Raw genomic sequence first — 20,912 nt, 5'->3', positions numbered from 1 at the left:
TCAGCTTTAGCTGTAATCTAGCAAGGAAAGTTTGCCTATAAAGCTGGAAGCTACTGGTATCTTCTTGCGTTGTAAAGTGTTCTAGCCTGTATTGACATTGTTTTGCAACAGTAATGGTTTCAACATTTCTAAATGCCGTGTCACATTATTCAAGTGTGCAGCATGAGTGGGGAGCTAACATGATGCAGCCCAGACTCCCAGTGCTGGGCTAAGTGGAATAGGCAGTGTGGGCTGGCATTATTAGGGGGACATCACCTTCACTGATACAGGCTTTTGATCCGTGGGACACATTTGGTGTACCGAAAGCAACAAAAATTCTAATATCAAATCGTTTTTTATGTTGTATTTAAAAAGTAGCAATGTTTCGGTATACCCTTCGTCACTAATAATGAGTAAATGGACTGTTTGGTATTTCTGACATTGTCTCTGCCTGCCTTTTGGTGTGAGACAGTCTGCTCTCTTTTGACCGCATTGTCTGTGTTTTGTGTGATCCTCCTTGTTAGCGTGGTAGTAGTGTCCCTGTAGTGTGTTATTAGTATGATATTAATGCAGTAGTAGTGTGTGTCTGATCCTCCCAGGCTGTCTGTGATCATATTGAGCCTGTGATACTCAAAGCCAGGATGGTAGTAGTGAACCTGTAGTACAGTAGTAGCATTTTGATCCTGTCTGTGTGATCAGCCTGTGATCCTCCCCCTGGTGGGCATGGTCAGACAGATGCCGTCACTCTACTGGCTAATGCCACCATCCTGAGCCCCGACCACATCCCTCTGATGTGTGTGTGTGGGTCTAGCCCAGACCCAGAGGCACATGGGAATGCAGGGCCAATCTCCAGGCCACACATGACTTTAAAAAAAGGCCACATATGACCCAATATGTCTCCAACATCCTCTTTAGAGGTCAGAATTCCCCAGGGCCACGCAGAATGATCTCCCTTTCATAAAGCCCATGATCTCCCTTTCATAAATGCCATGTCTGTTTTGTAACAAACAAGGCTGGTCTTCTAGCCTAAACAATCATAAACATTGGACCCTCATACACTATGAGTTTGTGTTCTTACTCAAGCAGGTATTTTGGTGTGTGGGAGATGTTTGAGTGTGTTGTAGTGAGATGCTAGAGTAGAGTATGAATGGTGTCAGTGTCATGTGGAGCTTCTTTTGGCCCTATCAGTGTCTCATGCTGCCAAGCTCTGCTCTGTCTGTCCCAGAATCTACTTTAGGGTGAATGGACTGCGCTCAGCCTGCCCTGCCAAAGTAGAAACTGGGAGAATAAGTGTGTGTATACTGGAAACGGGCGAGTGGGCACCACAGTTTTTTTGTGGGTAGTTTATCTTTATGCATAGTTTGATGGTGAGGAGGGAGGTACTTTGCCTCAGACTTCAGGCCCTGCCTGGAAAATGTAGTTTGAAGCCCTGATTTATTTAAAAAAAAATGTTTTATCATAGTCCATATATTTATACCATAGCTTCCTCATACTACTAATTTAACTAATGCATTTTCCATCTCACAACAGTGAATAGATTACCTTGTGTATAACTGTGTGTGCTGGTACCTCTAAGATCCTGTGTTTGTGGAAGGGACCTATTGGGGAACCCTGCTCACCCAGTCCTGTCTAGTACAAGGTTTGTAGGCTAGCACCAGAATAGGCTGGTGCTGCTGGATGCTTTTCTAATAAGCTCTGACAAAGGGAGTGAAGATGCCATGCTTGCTGAACAGTGAACACACACACCCTCTCCTCCACCCTCCTCCTAGTAAAGCAGATTAATTAAAAGTGCTCTCTCTCCACTCTTATCAGTGTGAGTAAGGCACTTACAGTAAGCCCCCAGGGGAGTGGGTCTCACCAGGGGGGGCAGAGGGTGGGCAGGCAGGGGGGGCAGAGAGCCTCCAAGAGATTCTAATTTCATCCACTGGAGATATTCTTCCCCAGGAATTACTGCTGCTGTTGGCACCCTTCTGCCTGTTAGTCTCTTGCCCTCTTAGAATTGAAGTCAATTCATAGGGCTTTATTGGAATGGGAAATGTGTACGAAGTGCAGCTCAGTTTCCACCTAATTTTGTGGGCGGTGTGCACAGCCTGTCTTGAGAGCCAGGTCTGCCTACGGCGGCCTCTCTCAATAGCAAGGCTATGGTCACGGAGTCTGTACATAGTCAAGCTTATCTTAATTTTGGGTTTGTCACGGTGGTCAGGTATTCTGCCTCTGTGTACTCTCGGTTTAGGGCCAAATAGCATTCTAATCTTCTCTGTTTTTGTTAATTCTTTCCAATGTGTTAAGTAATTATATATATTTTTTCTGCCTGTGTCTACCTGTCTGTTAGAATATACAGTTGAAGTTGGAAGTTTAAATACACCTTAGCCAAATACATTTAAACTCAGTTTTTCACAATTCCTGACATTTAATCCTAGTAAGAATTCCCTGTTTTAGGTCAGTTAGGAACACTACTTTATTTTAAGAATGTGAAATATCAGAATAATAACAGAGAATGATTGCTTCATTTCAGCTTTTATTTCTTTCATCACATTCCCAGTGGGTCAGAAGTTTACATACACACAATTAGTATTTGGTAGTGATGCCTGTAAATAGTTTAACTGGGTCAAACGTTGCGGGTAGCCTTCCACAAGTTTCCCACAATAAGTTGGGTGAATTTTGGCCCATTCCTCCTGACTGAGCTGGTGTAACTGAGTCAGGTTTGTAGGCTTCCTTGCTCGCACACGCTTTTTCAGTTCTGCCCACAAATGTTCTATAGGATTGAGGTCAGGGATTTGTGATGGCCACTACAATATCTTGACTTTGTTGTCCTTAAGCCATTTTGCCACAACTTTGGAAGTATGCTTGGGGTCATTGTCCATTTGGAAGACCCATTTGCGATCAAGCTTTAACTTCCTGACTGATGTCTTGATGTTGCTTAAATATATCCACATAATTTTCCTGCATCATGATGCCATCTATTTTGTGATGTGCACCAGTGCCCCCTGCAGCAAAGCACTCCCTCAACATGATGCTGCCACCCCCATGCTTCACGGTTGGGATGGTGTTCGTCAGCTTGTAATCCTCCCCCTTTTTCCTCCAAACATAATGATGGTAATTATGGCCAAACAGTTCTATTTTTGTTTCATCAGACCAGGGGACTTTTCTCCAATGTACGATCTTTGTCCCCATGTGCAGTTCCAAATCAAATCAAATTTTATTTGTCACATACACATGGTTAGCAGATGTTAATGCGAGTGTAGCGAAATGCTTGTGCTTCTAGTTCCGACAATGCAGTAATAAGTAATCTAATCTAACTAACAATTCCAAAACTACTGTCTTATACACAGTGTAAGGGGATAAAGAATATGTACATAAGGATATATGAATGAGTGATGGTACAGAGCAGCATAGGCAAGATACAGTAGATGGTATCGAGTACAGTATATACATATGAGATGAGTATGTAAACAAAGTGGCATAGTTAAAGTGGCTAGTGATACATGTATTACATAAGGATGCAGTCGATGATATAGAGCACAGTATATACGTATGCATATGAGATGAATAATGTAGGGTAAGTAACATTATATAAGGTAGCATTGTTTAAAGTGGCTAGTGATATATTTACATCATTTCCCATCAATTCCCATTATTAAAGTGGCTGGAGTTGAGTCAGTGTCAGTGTCAGTGTGTTGGCAGCAGCCACTCAATGTTAGTGGTGGCTGTTTAACAGTCTGATGGCCTTGAGATAGAAGCTGTTTTTCAATCTCTCGGTCCCAGCTTTGATGCACCTGTACTGACCTCGCCTTCTGGATGATAGCGGGGTGAACAGGCAGTGGCTCGGGTGGTTGATGTCCTTGATGATCTTTATGGCCTTCCTGTAACATCGGGTGGTGTAGGTGTCCTGGAGGGCAGGTAGTTTGCCCCCGGTGATGCGTTGTGCAGACCTCACTACCCTCTGGAGAGCCTTACGGTTGAGGGCGGAGCAGTTGCCGTACCAGGCGGTGATACAGCCCGCCAGGATGCTCTCGATTGTGCATCTGTAGAAGTTTGTGAGTGCTTTTGGTGACAAGCCAAATTTCTTCAGCCTCCTGAGGTTGAAGAGGCGCTGCTGCGCCTTCTTCACGATGCTGTCTGTGTGAGTGGACCAATTCAGTTTGTCTGATGTGTATGCCGAGGAACTTAAAACTTGCTACCCTCTCCACTACTGTTCCATCGATGTGGATAGGGGGGTGTTCCCTCTGCTGTTTCCTGAAGTCCACAATCATCTCCTTAGTTTTGTTGACGTTGAGTGTGAGGTTATTTTCCTGACACCACACTCCGAGGGCCCTCACCTCCTCCCTGTAGGCCGTCTCATCGTTGTTGGTAATCAAGCCTACCACTGTTGTGTCGTCCGCAAACTTGATGATTGAGTTGGAGGCGTGCGTGGCCACGCAGTCGTGGGTGAACAGGGAGTACAGGAGAGGGCTCAGAACGCACCCTTGTGGGGCCCCAGTGTTGAGGATCAGCGGGGAGGAGATGTTGTTGCCTACCCTCACCACCTGGGGGCGGCCCGTCAGGAAGTCCAGTACCCAGTTGCACAGGGCGGGGTCGAGACCCAGGGTCTCGAGCTTGATGACGAGCTTGGAGGGTACTATGGTGTTGAATGCCGAGCTGTAGTCGATGAACAGCATTCTCACATAGGTATTCCTCTTGTCCAGATGGGTTAGGGCAGTGTGCAGTGTGGTTGAGATTGCATCGTCTGTGGACCTATTTGGGCGGTAAGCAAATTGGAGTGGGTCTAGGGTGTCAGGTAGGGTGGAGGTGATATGGTCCTTGACTAGTCTCTCAAAGCACTTCATGATGACGGAAGTGAGTGCTACGGGGCGGTAGTCGTTTAGCTCAGTTACCTTAGCTTTCTTGGGAACAGGAACAATGGTGGCCCTCTTGAAGCATGTGGGAACAGCAGACTGGTATAGGGATTGATTGAATATGTCCGTAAACACACCGGCCAGCTGGTCTGCGCATGCTCTGAGGGCGCTGCTGGGGATGCCGTCTGGGCCTGCAGCCTTGCGAGGGTTAACACGTTTAAATGTCTTACTCACCTCGGCTGCAGTGAAGGAGAGACCGCATGTTTTCGTTGCAGGCCGTGTCAGTGGCACTGTATTGTCCTCAAAGCGGGCAAAAAAGTTATTTAGTCTGCCTGGGAGCAAGACATCCTGGTCCGTGACTGGGCTGGATTTCTTCCTGTAGTCCGTGATTGACTGTAGACCCTGCCACATGCCTCTTGTGTCTGAGCCGTTGAATTGAGATTCTACTTTGTCTCTGTACTGATGCTTAGCTTGTTTGATAGCCTTGCGGAGGGAATAGCTGCACTGTTTGTATTCGGTCATGTTACCAGACACCTTGCCCTGATTAAAAGCAGTGGTTCGCGCTTTCAGTTTCACGCGAATGCTGCCATCAATCCACGGTTTCTGGTTAGGGAATGTTTTAATCGTTGCTATGGGAACGATATCTTCAACGCACGTTCTAATGAACTCGCACACCGAATCAGCATATTCGTCAATATTGTTATCTGACGCAATACGAAACATATCCCAGTCCACGTGATGGAAGCAGTCTTGGAGTGTGGAGTCAGCTTGGTCGGACCAGCGTTGGACAGACCTCAGCGTGGGAGCTTCTTGTTTTAGTTTCTGTCTGTAGGCAGGGATCAACAAAATGGAGTCGTGGTCAGCTTTTCCGAAAGGGGGGCGGGGCAGGGCCTTATATGCGTTGCGGAAGTTAGAGTAACAATGGTCCAAGGTCTTTCCACTCCTGGTTGCGCAATCGATATGCTGATAAAATTTAGGGAGTCTTGTTTTCAGATTAGCCTTGTTAAAATCCCCAGCTACAATGAATGCAGCCTCCGGATAAATGGTTTCCAGTTTGCAAAGAGTTAAATAAAGTTCGTTCAGAGCCATCGATGTGTCTGCTCTGGGGGGGATATATACGGCTGTGATTATAATCGAAGAGAATTCTCTTGGTAGATAATGCGGTCTACATTTGATTGTGAGGAATTCTAAATCAGGTGAACAGAAGGATTTGAGTTCCTGTATGTTTCTTTCATCACACCATGTCTCGTTAGCCATAAGGCATACGCCCCCGCCCCTCTTCTTACCAGAAAGATGTTTGTTTCTGTCGGCGCGATGCGTGGAGAAACCCGTTGGCTGCACCGCCTCGGATAGCGTCTCTCCAGTGAGCCATGTTTCCGTGAAGCAAAGAACGTTACAGTCTCTGATGTCCCTCTGGAATGCTACCCTTACTCGGATTTCATCAACCTTGTTGTCAAGAGACTGGACATTGGCAAGAAGAATGCTAGGGAGTGGTGCACGGTGTGCCCGTCTCCGGAGTCTGACCAGAAGACCGCCTCGTTTCCCTCTTTTTCGGAGTCGTTTTTTTGGGTCGCTGCATGGGATCCACTCCGTTGTCCTGTTTGTAAGGCAGAACACAGGATCCGCGTCGCGAAAAACATATTCTTGGTCGTACTGATGGTGAGTTGACGCTGATCTCATATTCAGTAGTTCTTCTCGACTGTATGTAATGAAACCTAAGATGACCTGGGGTACTAATGTAAGAAATAACACGTAAAAAAACAAAAAACTAGTAGTTATAGTTTCCTAGGAACGCGAAGCGAGGCGGCCATCTCTGTCGGCGCCGGAAGTGCCCAGTTGCGAACCGTAGCCTGGCTTTTTTATGGTGGTTTTGGAGCAGTGGCTTCTTCCTTCAGGTTGTCGATTTAGGACTTGTTTTACTGTTGATATTAGAGGTTGACCGATTAATTGGAATTGCCGATTAATTAGGGCCGATTTCAGGTTTTCATAACATTATAACAGTATTTTTGGACACCGATTTGGCCGATTTCAAATTTTATTTTTACACCTTTTATTTAACTAGGCAAGTCAGTTAAAAACACATTCTTATTTTCAATGACTGCCTAGGAACGGTGGGTTAACTGCCTCGTTCAGGGGCAGAACAACAGATTTTTACCCTGTCAGCTCAGGGGATTCAACCTTACAGTTAACTAGTCCAACGCTCTAACCACTTGATTACATTGCACTCCACGAGGAGACTGCCTGTTACGCGAATGCAGTAAGCCAAGGTAAGTTGCTAGCTAGCATTAAACTTATCTTATAAAAAACTATCAATCAATCATAATCACTAGTTAACTACACATGGTTGATGTTATTACTAGTTTATCTAGCGTGTCCTGCGTTGCATATAATCGATGTGGTGCGTATCGTTGCTCCAATGTGTACCTAACCATAAACATCAATGCCTTTCTTAAAATCAATACACAGAAGTATATATTTTTAAACCTGCATATTTAGCTAAAAGAAATCCAGGTTAGCAGGCAATATTAACCAGGTGAAATTGTCACTTCTCTTGCGTTCATTGCACGCAGAGTCAGGGTATATGCAACAGTGTGGGCTGCCTAATTTGCCATAATTTTACGTAATTATGACATAACATTGAAGGTTGTGCAATAGATTTATGAGAAAATACGGAACGGTTCCGTATTTCACTGAAAGAATAAACGTCTTGTTTTCGAGAGAGTTTCCGGATTCGACCATATTAATGACCTACGGCTCGTATTTCTGTGTGTTATCATGTTATAACTAAGTCTATGATTTGATAGAGCAGTCTGACTGAGCGATGGTAGGCAGCAGCAGGCTCGTAAGCATTCATTCAGACAGCACTTTCGTGTGTTTGCCAGCAGCTGTTTATGACTTCAAGCCTATCAACTCCTGAGATTAGGCTGGTTTAACCGATGTGAAATGGCTAGCTAGTTAGCGGGGTGCGCTCTAATAGCGTTTCAAACGTCACTCGCTCTGAGACTTGCAGTGGTTGTTCCCCTTGCTCTGCATGGGTAACGCTGCTTCGAGGTTGGCTGTTGTGTTCCTGGTTCGAGCCCAGGTAGGAGCGAGGAGAGGGAAGGAAGCTATACTGGCAATACTAAAGTGCCTATAAGAACACCCAATAGTCAAAGGTTAATGAAATACAAATGGTATAGCGAGAAATAGTCCTATAATTCCTATAATAACTACAACCTAAAACTTCTTACCTGGGAATATTGAAGACTCATGTTAAAAGGAACCACCAGCTTTCATATGTTCTCAGGTTCTGAGCAAGGAACTTAAACCTTAGTTTTTTTACATGGCACATATTGCACTTTTACTTTCTTCTCCAACACTTTTTGTTTTTGCATTATTTAAACCATATTGAACATGTTTCATTATTTGAGGCTAAATTGATTTTGATGTATTATATTAAGTTAAAATAAGTGTTAATTCAGTATTGTTGTAATTGTTATTATTACAAATGCATTTTAAAAAATTGTCCGATTAATCTGTATCGGCTTTTTTTGGTCCTCCAATAATCGGTATCGGCTTTGAAAAATCATAATCGGTTGACCTCTAGTGGATATAGATACTATTTTATTTTACCTTATTTAACTAGGCAAGTCAGTTAAGAACAAATTCTTATTTTCAATGACGGCCTAGGAACAGTGGGTTAACTGCCTTGTTCAGGGGCAGAACGACAGATTTTTTTACCTTGTGAGCTCGGGGACTCAATCTTGCAACCTTTCGGTTACAAGTCCAACGCTCTAACCACTAGGTTACCTGCTGCCCCCACTTTTGTACCTGTTTCCTCCAGCATCTTCACATGGTCCTTTGCTGTTGTTCTGGGATGGATTTGCACTTTTCACACAAGTACGTTAACCTCTAGGAAACAGGACACGTCTCCTTCCTAAGCGGTATGAAGGCTGCGTGGTCCCATGGTGTTTATACTTGCGTACTATTGTTTGTACAGATGAATGTGGTACCTTCAGGCGTTTGGAAATAACTCCCAAGGATGAACCAGACTTGTGTAGGTCCACAATTTTTTTTTCTGAAGTCTTTGCTGATTTCTTTTGATTTTTCTCATGATGTCAAGCAAAGAGGCACTGAGTTTGAAGGTAGGCCTTGAAATACATCCACAGATACACCTCCAATTGACTCAAATGATGTCAATTAGCCTATCAGAAGCTTCTAAAGCCATGACATCTTTTTCTGGAAATTTCCAAGCTGTTTAAAGGCAGTCAACTTAGTGTATGTAAACTTCTGACCCACTGGAATTTTGATACAGTGAAATAATCTCTCCGTAAACAATTGTTGGAAAAAATTACTTGTCATGCACAAAGTAGATGTCCTAACCGACTTGCCAAAACTATAGTTTAACAAGAAATTTGTGGAGTGGTTGAAAAACAAGTTTTAATGACTCCAACCTAAGTGTATGTAAACTTCCGACTTCAACTGCATCTCTCTCTGTGTTCTGTCTGTTAGAATATCTCTCTCTCTCCCTCTGTGTCGGTCTGTCGCTCCAGCCTTTATGTCCTTTTTCTGAACGGTCATCTCTGCCATTCATTGCAGCCACGTGGTCTGTTCAAAGTTTTTGTTTCTCTCAGGTTACGGCCCTTCATATCAGGACACCCCCCTAAGAAGCTGGCTCTAGACCAGGTAAGATGTTACACATGCTTTTGTCTCTTACATACACTTTTACTATCGCTAAGGGTATCCAGATTTCCATACTGTGTCTGTGCCATCCCGGGATATACGGTATTACCGGTAGTGCACACAAGGGGTGCTATTGAAAAATATATAAATGTAAAAAAGTCACTTACCAGAATGCTAAGAAGTACTAAGAAGTTCTCATAGTGGATGCTAGGTAAATGGTAACGAGCACTTGCAAACATTTACTACTAAGACAGAACCCAGCTCATAAAGTTATGCAAGTATCTCAAAACGCAGTTTGCAGCACACACAAAACAAATATTAGACAGCAGGAATCTTAATCCAGGAGGGGATTGCCTCTGCTGCTGTTACCAAGAAGCTTGATCTTGCAAGTTAGCAACGTTAGCAAAACCCAGTTAGAGATAATTTATTTGGCACATCTTAGTTAATTTATAAGTGATATAGCTGACAGGCTCTGTCGCAGCCGGCCGCGACCGGGAGGTCTGTGGGGCGACGCACAATTGGCCTAGGGAGGGTTTGGCTGGTAGGGATATCCTTGTCTCATCGCGCACCAGCGACTCCTGTGGCGGGCCGGGTGCAGTGCACGCTAACCAAGGTAGCCAGGTGCACGGTGTTTCCTCCGACACATTGGTGCGGCTGGCTTTCGGGTTGGATGCGCACTGTGTTAAGTTGTGTTTCGGAGGACGCATGGCTTTAGACCTTTGTCTCTCCCGAGCCCGTACGGGAGTTGTAGCGATGAGACAAGATAGTAATTACTAACAATTGGATACCACGAAATTGGGGAGAAAAAAACGGGGTAAAATTTTAAAGAAAGAAGCTGTATAAGAATAGTTTTGCCTGTATTGGAAAACCATTCCGTGGCTTTTTCGAAAGGCTATATACGGTATACCGCCCAAGCCTACTATCGCTAACACTATATCTTGAGAAAAAAAGGGGGGAAAGGAATCATGACCTATGGTTTTCACCCATTTTGAATGTTATATCTTCATAGGATGCAAAACTCATCTTACAGTATTTCTGCCTGCTTGCACGATGATGGCTCAGATACACATGAAAACATGAAATGACCCCAGGAATCGATAGAACATTGCTCAGAGATGCACAAATACGATATAATATTCAAATTGGGTGAGTCTTTTCTTTAACCAACCCTTTAGTCTCCTATGGCCCGGGGGGGAAGAGACTTTCTTCAGCAGCAGGCTCACTAATGGGAGAGGACTGCGGCCATGTCCCGCTGAGTTGTTCACATGCATTCAAGCGGTGTGGGCTGGAAAGTACAGGAGGGAGCCTCACTTTCTCCTGCACCCACTCTTCATCTGTCTGCTGCTGTGTCTCGCTCCATTCCCTTCTTTTGCTCGCTCTCTCTCACTCATGTGGTGTTGGCAGCCATGAATGGAATCTCCCAGTGCAGGCTACAGCAACCAGGAAGAAAACATTTGCCACGAGGGGCTGGGTCAACAAAGCTTGTTACTAAGCAACCCCTCACCACCCCCTGGGAACTGGCATCAAATGGCTTCTCTGATTGGTTGGGTCCGGGTTTGCTTGGAATTCATGTTATGTAAGGAAAGGAAAAGGAGCACAGAAGAGATAAAGGAGATGTGTGCTTTGCTGTTGCCTGGCAGTTTTTCTGGTTCTCTTTGTATTTCCAAAACAAATGTCCTAGGAGTAAATGGCACTTTGAGTTACCCAGTGCAGTGCTTCTGCCTGACAGTCTTGGCAATAAATGTCTGTTTCAACGTCAAGCTCAGAGAAACTGGCAGGCTCCTGTGATAAACCTCTGCAATAGAATAGAGACTAGCCTAATTTCACTGTTCCTGGCTTTAAAGCTGAGAGGCTAGTCAAGTTCATCAAGCCCTTCCCCCAGTGTAAGCAATGGCAGAGAACCACTGACTCATCACACTGTTATGACTGACCTGATTCCACCAAGGTCACCCAGTTCTCTCACCTTTAAAACTGTCCGGGGTCAAGATTGTTGTATCAGTATGTCTTCTCATTCCCTCTGAAAGGGTCTTTCAACACTCCCTGCCTCTCCTATAACTCCTTCCCAGGACTCAGACCCTTCCTCACCACCCAGTAGCCACCCACCCACTAATTAGTCTGGAGAATAATTTATATAATTTTTTCTTCCTCCTTTTGATGATAATTAATGAGACTTCCAGCTCCTATTATAAGGATACATTTTCTGCACTGGGAGGCTAGGCCCAGCAGGGTGACCATGAAGGGATGGAGAGAGGGAGGGAAGAGAGCCCAGCAGGAGCTTAAACACACTGCTGCAGAGGGAGCTGAAATGGGTCTCCGTCACACTGGATCCCCCACCTGCCTTGCCCACACCCACATGCAGTAGGACTCGGATGGGGGGGGGGGGGGGGGGGATCAGGCTAGCTATAACCTCCGTATTGAACATCTATTCAGGCTTTCAGGCTGAGTGTGCAGAATCATATTACTAGTTGGACTGATTTAGTGGATTTTTCCTTATTGTTTTCTCAGATAGCCATCCCCCTGCCAGTGGCCTCTGAGGTGTCGCCCCACTCTGTGCTGGTCGAGAGTGGGCCTGTGGTCTATGACGATGTGGCAGATGAGGAAGAGGAGGATGAGGAGGAGCCCTGCGTCAGCGCCATGGAGCTGCTGGGAGGCAACGGTCAGTAAGATAGATACTTCAAACTAGCCTGTTAGCCAGATCTCTTGATCGGCATTATCCAACTCATCTTGCATTGGTTGGGTTGCCATGTTGTCTGGCTACCAGTGTGTCTACATATGTTTGAAAACATGTATTTTGAGAGCAGTTGAGTAATCATTTGGTCTTCTTTTACTCCAGAGTATGGATGTGATGATGATGATGGTTTCTAGCACTACTGGGTTTGGCCTGTTTGTCTGGACCGTTGTGCTACTCCAACCCCCTGTCCCATTTGGAGAGAGTGACTCATTGATTGAGACGGCGGAGACACCTTTCATGCTCGCAGAATGGTGAAGAGGATGGAGATGATGACAGGATCCATTTCTTCTCAGGATATCTCCTTTATCTAGGAAAGAGATTATGGGTAGTATTGAGCTGGATCGAACAAAGAGACTAACCGCAATGTCTCATCCTACATTTCACGTCACTCAAGTATACACTACCATTCAAAAGATTGTGGTCATGTTCTTGTTTTTGAAAGAAAAGCACCTTTTTTCCCCCATTAAAATAACATCAAAATGATCAGAAATACAGAGTAGGCATTATTGTTGTAAATGACTATTGTAGATAGTGGCCCCAAACTTTTGAACGGTAGTGTATGTTGACTTTGCCTTAGCTTTTTGACCCCCCCCCCCCCCTCTATCATGGATAAGTATGTCTGTAATTACATGAAAGTGAAGTACACTACCTAATGTGTTGGGAACAGTCATAACAGATAGGTATTAGTCCAATCAGTATTTCAAAAATCATGTATGAAAGAAGTTGTATGCAAGCTTGCGTCTGAAGCCAAAGTATTGCTCAATAATCATGCCTTGAATATGTAAAATCATATGGAGTATGTTTCAGTTTAAATGCTCATGTTAATCAAGGTGATGAAGTTGCATTCAGCCAATGAAGTCTTGAAACCTGTATTATAGGATTAGCTCAATTTGAACTGGTAGCATTTTGATTTGGTTTTGGATTTCTTTTTCAACAGCTGCTATTTATTTAATGTGGTATGATTTCTCATTATTTGTTTTATGGAGAAGAATTCTGCAAACTATTTTGGACTGGATAATCACTAACGTGTTAAAGCTGGAATCCATTGCGGTGATACTGCCACGTCCGTTTGGGGTATTACAACAACAAAGACATTACGTCAAACAACACTTTTTTTTTCGTAAATCATTGCACGTGCGATAGAACAGCATAGTATGTACTACGATTTTTTTTCTTTTTTCTACCATGATGCAGGATTGCTTGTTGCGCCTACCGCACATCTCAGCTTTAATTAATTGTACAAAAAGCTGCCAAATATATTCATTGTTGATGATCAACTATGCAATGTTATCCATTCCAAATGAATGACATTGTGTTATGGATTTATTTTGTAAATGCGCTTTTAGTATTTTATTTGGAAAATGTTGACTGGGAGGATCACTGGTGGTTTGTTTACTGTGTTGACACAACTGTATTTAAGGAGAAGTTAGGATGTGGCTAATGTTCACAGCCTCTCCTTCCACTTTGCTGCTACTGTATATAGACGGGTTGGTTGATTAGCAACAAAACCGCCGCGTGCAAAACTATGGGGAAAAACAAGGTTGGCTTAGATTGTTGACAAACTATATTTTGTCTACAGTGTTATTGAAAACATAAATACATTTGCACAATGATCACTACGTCGTTGGTTGGCTAGCTAGCACATTTTTGGCCATATTAGCATAGATGTGACATCAGTGAAAACACCTAAAAACAAGACACCGACATTTCCCCACATGGCAGTTTCTTGTCATTGTTGCTAGCTATCTGGCCATCCAGAATCACAACAGACTTCTGCCCCATTTTGAAGTGTGCGCATCCTTTTCGTGACGTCAACTAACCCGTCTGTGTTGAAGGTTACTTGTTTTGCATTGACTGTCTCAGTAAAGCTCCTACCAACAGGAAACTTTTGTTCTTATTCTCTTTTCTAATTTGTCTACTATCATCTTTTCGTCGTGTATTGATATAAGTGTTAGAACTGCTTTTGACATGAATACATGAAACAACAGGGTTTAGTGACCAGTCTCCTCTAATTGTAATATCAACAAAGTTAAATGGTACAGTAACTTAGCTGCTGGCTAAAAGGCATCCTCATCCTAGCATCTCCAAATGGATAAAGCAAGGTTTAGAGAAGGTGAGGTGTCTTATTCCATTTTTTTCCTGTCCTTTTTATAGTGGTGTTTGGTTTTCAAGGCTATCAGATATCACCCTTGGCAGAGGTGTACAGTTAACTTTATGGAGAGGTCTGGGTCTCCTCGCCCCCGCCCATCAAACCCTGTCACTGAGAGGGTCTGGTCTGTCTGGGCTGGGCTGACATGTTAGAACATTACCACACCTCACCTCAGAGGCACGTCATCCTCTTCTCTCTTCATTGCCAGCTGAACCCAACCTCCCACCCAGATGGGGGCTTTACAGCACCATTGTGTGTAGATATCACATTTAACTCCTCCAGAGCCATCAAAGCCTGGAGCGTAGGCTATTTTTCAGCTTTTTTCAGTATAATTTTACGACCTCATCTGATATACTGTTTTATGATATGTAAAATGGCCGCCCTGTCAAGTAATCTTTGTGAAACAGGTTTAGGATTAATATCACCCACTCCCCTTCTTACAGTGGCCCTAAGGGGCAAACCAGCTTTCAAAATAATTGGCTGCGAAGTTTGGTAAAAGGCTTCGAAATATGTCCGGTTCTGAAGTTTGGCCTGAATTAGCCCAAGTTCAGGTCATTGTTTTTTAAATTCATATGGTTGTTGTTTTTTCCCCTATTTGGTAAAGTTTCATGTAACCACTTTGCTGGAAACAGGCAGGGAGCAGGTCTCGAACCCTCTGCCTTCTAGCCCGAAGTCCAGAGCACTATCGACTGCCCCAACAGCATGCTCAAGCGGCAGAGTAGATATCAGCACTTACAACTCCGGTAACTATCGGTTTATAACTCCAGTTCTATGAGTGGAGCGGAGCCCCATAGGGGAGCTCTGCTCCTAGTGGATTACCCCGCTGCCTAGGCAGCGAACAGCCTGAGAAATGATGCACACACCTGCAGCTAATAGGAGTACAGGTGTCCCAATATAAGGGGATGCTTCCCCACAAACAGCCTCCTGAAAAATTACCTTCAGCGAGAATGGGGGTTGGCAGGGCCTTAAGTCCTATGGGGCTCCGCTCCACTCATAGACCTAATAGGTCTAATCCACCCTACTCAGTCCAGAGACACTGCCAATGACTAGTGGGTAGATAAACAGAATGAGCTATACTAATCTGTACAAGCAGATGGATGAACTCAAACTCTAAGTATTAAAGATTGGTCAAATAGTACTGTAACACCAGTTATAGAAACTATATCCCTAATCCTTCTGCCCAAACACAGTCATAGACTTGTGGGTAAGATACAACACATGAACCCCCAGCCAGGAGTCATGTCATGTAATCATTCTAATAAGAGAAAGCAGACCTGATGGAAACCCTGTCCATTGATCCTACGTTTCCCGCCTTAGTTCTAGCCTTCCCATCAGAAAAGATGAGTACAGGCTGAACCAATTTAGAAGACCTACTCACTGATTTCTCAGTGTAACCCGCCACACTCAATCCATAGGCAAAGCCAATGATTTGTGGGCAGATAATAGAATATGGGCCAACTACTCTGCCTAAGCAGATAGATGATACCTCGATATTCCATAAATTTCAGTGACCAGTTTAATAGTAAAGTAATACTAGTTACAGCACTATTTCCCTCATCACTCCGCCCCTATACAGTGATACACTGGTGTGCAGTCTAAACATTCCCTGCTGTACTGACAGTGTCAGACAAAGGTCATGTCGCACGTGTCTCACTCCCGACAAAAAAGAGTGGACCTAATGGGAACCCTTCCCAATCGTCCTGCATCTTTTCTTAACTGAAGTTCTCCCTTCAGCCATGCTGAGCACAGAACGAGCTAGAAAGCTAGACGACATGTCTAACCGGTAGAGTTGGATAAAAGGAGACGGTGACGACCCCGACGCCGCTGCTCAAATATCCTCTACCGCTGCTGTTCCTCTGAAAAGGGCCGTAGACTCCGTTACTCCATGAGTGGAGTGGGCTCTGACGCCCTGAGGCAGTGCCCACCCTGTCGCTTCATAAGCCATCTCAATGCCTTCGCAAAGCCAATGAGACAACAACTGTTTTGAAAGTGGTCTACCAAGTATACTAGCACCGTGACACAAACAGCTGAGGCGATGACCTAATTATTGCCGTGTGCTGCACTTAGCACGCGAAGGCGCACACCGGGCACAGGCGATGAAACCTCTCCTCTCTGCTCCGCATGGGGGAGGGCGGGGGGGAGAAGGCCCATAACTCAACGGACTGTGACCTATATGGGCTCTTAATAATCTTCAGCATAAATCCCGGGTTAGGATGTGACACCGTTCTGCTCAAGTCGCCATTGATGGCAAGGCAGGCATGTCTCGTCAAAAGAGCACACAAATCACTGACACCCTTGGCTGTAGTCAAGGCAAGCAACAGTGCCGTCTTCAGAGACAACATCATGAGGGGAATTTGATTCAATGGCTCGAACGGCATCTCACGGAGCGCCTCGAGTACCAAAGTTAAATCCCACTGGAGCAGCGTGGCTCAAGCTGCTGGCCTAAGCCGCCGCGTTCCCAATAGACTGAAGACTGTCTCTGCCAAACCCCTCATGACAAGCTGGAATCACTGCCAAGAACACCTTAATGGTGGCGGGTGAGCGCTGCTTGTCAAACATGAACTGTAGGAAAGAGAGCACGCTCTCGACCTGACCGCACACGGGATCTACATTCTCTGTGGCACACCATTGTGAAAACACGTTCCATCTGCTGGCATACATCATGGATGTGGAACTGGCACCTGAGCCCTGTATGGTTCTTATTACTGAATCTGATACCCCACGGCGCTCTAACCTGTCCCTCTCAGGGGCCAGAGCCTCAGTGGTTGGCCGATTTTTATCGGCGCAATCAACATTTGAGTCATCTCTGCGTACCATGGAGCACCTGGGCGATTGAGAGCTATCAATATGATTGACAGCCCTGCTGTTCTCATGCGGGCTAGCAGTGGGAGAATGCAGGACAGCGGTGGAAATGCGTACAGGAGAACATCTGGCCATGGTTGGTGCGCAAAAAAAATCCTTAGTGGCGGTTCGTCCTGGGCTCGTAGGGAAAACCATAGGGGACACTGCGCGTTCACACGTGACGTGAACAGGTTCACCTCGACTCTCCCGAGCCGTTCCCATATTTAGAGAACAATGTCGGGGTGCAGCTGCCAATCGCCGTCTCGGGGACCCCCTCAAGACATAAGGTCTGCTCCGACGTTCTGAATGTGTGCTGCTGTCAACGAGCGAATGTGCTCGTGAGCCCACAGCCACAATTTCTCTGCCAGCCGGTTTAGTGCAGGAGACCTGACTCCTCCTCAGCGATTTATGTAGGATACTGTTGTTCGGTTGTCTGACCAGACCAGCACGTCCTGACCCCATAGGGTAGACACGAAGTGGGTCAGAACCAGTAAAACGGTCTCCAACTCCAGGAGGTTGTGGCATCCCGAGCCTGACATGTCCCTCCCCATCCAGTCAGACAAGCTTCTGTAAACACTGGAATGTACAGTGAGGGGAAAAAAGTATTTGATCCCCTGCTGATTTTGTATGTTTGCCCACGGACAAAGAAATGATCAGTCTATAATTTTAATGGTAGGTTTATTTGAACCTTGAGAGACAGAATAACAACAAAGAAATCTAGAAAAAACGCATGTCAAATGTTATAAATTAATTTGCATTTTAACAAGGGCAATAAGTATCAACTCAACTCGCTGTGTTTGGAGGAGGAGGAATGCTGCCTAGGACCCCAAGAACACCATCCCCACCATCAAACATGGAGGTGGAAACATTATGCTTTGGGGGTGTTTTTCTGCTAAGGGGACAGGACAACTTCACCGCATCAAAGGGACAATGGACGGGGCCATGTAATCTTGGGTGAGAACCTCCTTCCCTCAGCCAGGGCATTAAAAATGGGTCGTGGATGGGTTTTTCAGCATGACAATGACCCAAAACACACGGCCAAGGCAACAAAGGAGTGGCTCAAGAAGAAGCACATTAAGGTCCTGGAGTGGCCTAGCCAGTCTCCAGACCTTAATTCCATAGAAAATCTGTAGAGGGAGCTGAAGGTTCGAGTTGCCAAACGTCAGCCTTGAAACCTTAATGACTTGCAAAGAGGAGTGGGACAAAATCCCTCCTGAGATGTGTGCAAACCTGGTGGCCAACTACAAGAAACGTCTGACCTCTGTGATTGCCAACAAGGGTTTTGCCACCAAGTACTAAGTCATGTTTTGCAGAGGGGTCAAATACTTATTTCCCTCATTAAAATGCAAATCAATTTATAACAATTTTGACATGCGTTTTTCTGGATTTTTTTGTTATTCTGTCTCACTGTTCAAATAAACCTACCATTAAAATTATAGACGGATCATTTCTTTGTCAGTGGGCAAACGTACAAACTGTAGGAGGACACTGCCTATTGGGACCCCTTACGTCAGGACGCACAAATAAAGTGCTTCACTGGGTCCAGTCGTATTTGGGCAAACCATCTCTGTGCTCTGTGCATGTGCAGAAGTCCCAGCGGAACCACGGAGTGGGCAGACGACATGGGAGTGTCATGACGGAATGCGTCATCACCATATGATCCGGATAAACCTTCGTAGGGCTTGCAACAAGACATCCCGTAGAGGATCCGAAATTTGAGCCTTCATAGTCAGTGTCTAGCTGTAATCCCAGGTAGACAATCTGATGACTGGGCCAAGGCGTGCTCTTTTTCCAATTCATAGCGAATCCCAGACGTGTGGTCACTGTCTGTCGTGTGTGCGATCTCCAGCTCTGCTGACAGGGCGAGAACCAGTGGGTTGTCTAGGTAGGCTAGTAGCCGTATCCGTTGACGAAGCAGCGGTTCCAATGCCGCCTCCATGCATTTGGAAAAGGTATGAGGTGCCGTGGCGTACCTCTAATGGCATACTCGCGCGGCACCCCTTGGAAGGCGAAATGCAGAAACTTCCTGTGACGCGAATGCACCGGCACATAAAAATATGCGTCCTTTAGATCTATGCTTATACAAAAGTATTGGTGTGGATACGTCCAGCAGACGTTTTGTCGTAAACATTAGAAAGGGCCGTTTGGCCTCGTTCTTCCCCAGTCTTTTTTGGCACTAGGAAGTAGGGTGAATATAGCCCGCTGTTCCTTTGCTCTTGGGGAACTACTGTGACTGCCTCCTTCACCAAAAGTTCCGTAAACTCTCTTACAAGAGCGGCTACTTTCTCTGGCGTCTTCATCACCGCCTCCACCACGCCCAAAAACGGGGGAGAAGTTCGGTGGAATTGGATGGCATAACCCTTCTGCAGGGTCCAACTTAGCCAGGGGGAGAGGGTGCAGCTTCGCTGCCACTCCGAGTAATGCTCTGAGAGCGTGAATCTGTGGTACAGACAGTAGAAAGGATCTGTATTCCTCTATGGCCCAAGCCACCGCTGTCCCTCGACACTGAAGTGCTGGGATAGCCCAGGGTGGGCGCCCCTCGAAAGGGGGAGGAAATATTGGAGCATTCTGTGAGAAACGGGGGTGCCGACACTTTGGTTATATGTGTAACCTTGTGGTTCCAGCCCTCCGTGAACACAGCATGGGCCTGAGCTGCACTAACTGAGGCGCCTGCCTGAGTTAGTGCGCCGGCCCCCAACAGCGATTGCGTCATCGGGTCAACATGGGACTGTGTGTGTACGCTGCTCTTTAAACCCTTAACTACATCCTCCCTGCGCATACAGCCAGAGGATGGCACCGGAAATCCTTGATGCTTCCTCTTTCTTCTCTCCCGACAGCTCAGTCTTACCCATGGTGAGACGGGAGAGGGAGGCTGCCAGGAACGCAATATTATCAGCTGCTGCTACAGCTTGTACACCTAGAGCGAAGGACTTCCCTACCAGCTGGGCTGTGAGTCTGCCGTAGGTAATGTGGGATTCCGGAACGACGGCCAGGAGCTCAAACCTGGGACGAGGTACGCGGCTAGGGCGTCCTCTAGCCTAGGGATCTCCTGAGGCTGTTTTCCGTCCACACTGCACCCTCCACGTATTTCGCCAGTGAGGGCATGGCAGGTGCCAAAGGCACAGCCTCCGGTCTCAGTCTAGATTAAGGGCCGCCCACCATAATTTCCACCTCCGGGTTGGGGGGAATAGGGGGCAGTGTAATCTCTAGGTGGCCCGCTCAATGAGTCCTGTAAAGTCAGAGCGCAGAGAAGCCGTTGCGTTGGAGGGGGCTGCTGAGAACTCAGAGCCCGTCTCTTCCTGACCCAAGGATGTGACGTTCCCCTCGCTCTCCTTAGGGAGGGGGGTCATTTCCGCTTCGGTCAGTTGACTGGGTTTTTCTCCAGAAAAAAACCCAGACACTTACCAACATCCTCGTCATCTCCGGAGGCGCCGTCGTCATATGACGCCTCACAGACATGGTATCTTCCAGAAAAACCACCACCTCTGTTTCCTCTCCTTTAAAGAAAGGAGGGTGCAGCTAGGGATCTGTGAGGCAGCCCCTAGCATGCTGTGTGAACCCAAACACATGAAACATAAGTTGTGTGTGTCAGCAGCCACCATGAGCTCTTGGGGGTGGAGTGCTCATGAAGGACAACGTCGAGACCAGGATATTGACAGCAGGTTCAATTCTGAGTCTTCTCTCTTCACTTCTTCAGTCCAGTCTTGTTGCTGAA

General features: G+C 45.8%; 1 protein-coding gene across 2 annotated transcripts in view; it reads left to right on the top strand.

The window, feature by feature from the left end:
• brf1a (BRF1 RNA polymerase III transcription initiation factor subunit a) overlaps positions 1-14,092 on the top strand; it is a 64,348-nt gene extending 50,256 nt beyond the window's left edge. For both annotated transcript variants that reach the window (XM_036962240.1, XM_021584989.2), the window contains exons 17-19: positions 9,428-9,479; positions 11,982-12,132; positions 12,310-14,092. In XM_036962240.1, the coding sequence (XP_036818135.1) occupies positions 9,428-9,479; positions 11,982-12,132; positions 12,310-12,341 (235 nt within the window). In that variant the 3' untranslated portion in view covers positions 12,342-14,092. The remainder of the gene's footprint in view (positions 1-9,427; positions 9,480-11,981; positions 12,133-12,309) is intronic.
• The last annotated feature ends 6,820 nt before the right edge of the window (positions 14,093-20,912 follow it).

This window comes from Oncorhynchus mykiss, chromosome 25 (assembly GCF_013265735.2).
Source record: "Oncorhynchus mykiss isolate Arlee chromosome 25, USDA_OmykA_1.1, whole genome shotgun sequence".
In the NCBI taxonomy this organism is placed as follows: Eukaryota; Metazoa; Chordata; class Actinopteri; order Salmoniformes; family Salmonidae; genus Oncorhynchus; species Oncorhynchus mykiss.
This window is presented reverse-complemented; position numbering and strand designations above follow the sequence as displayed.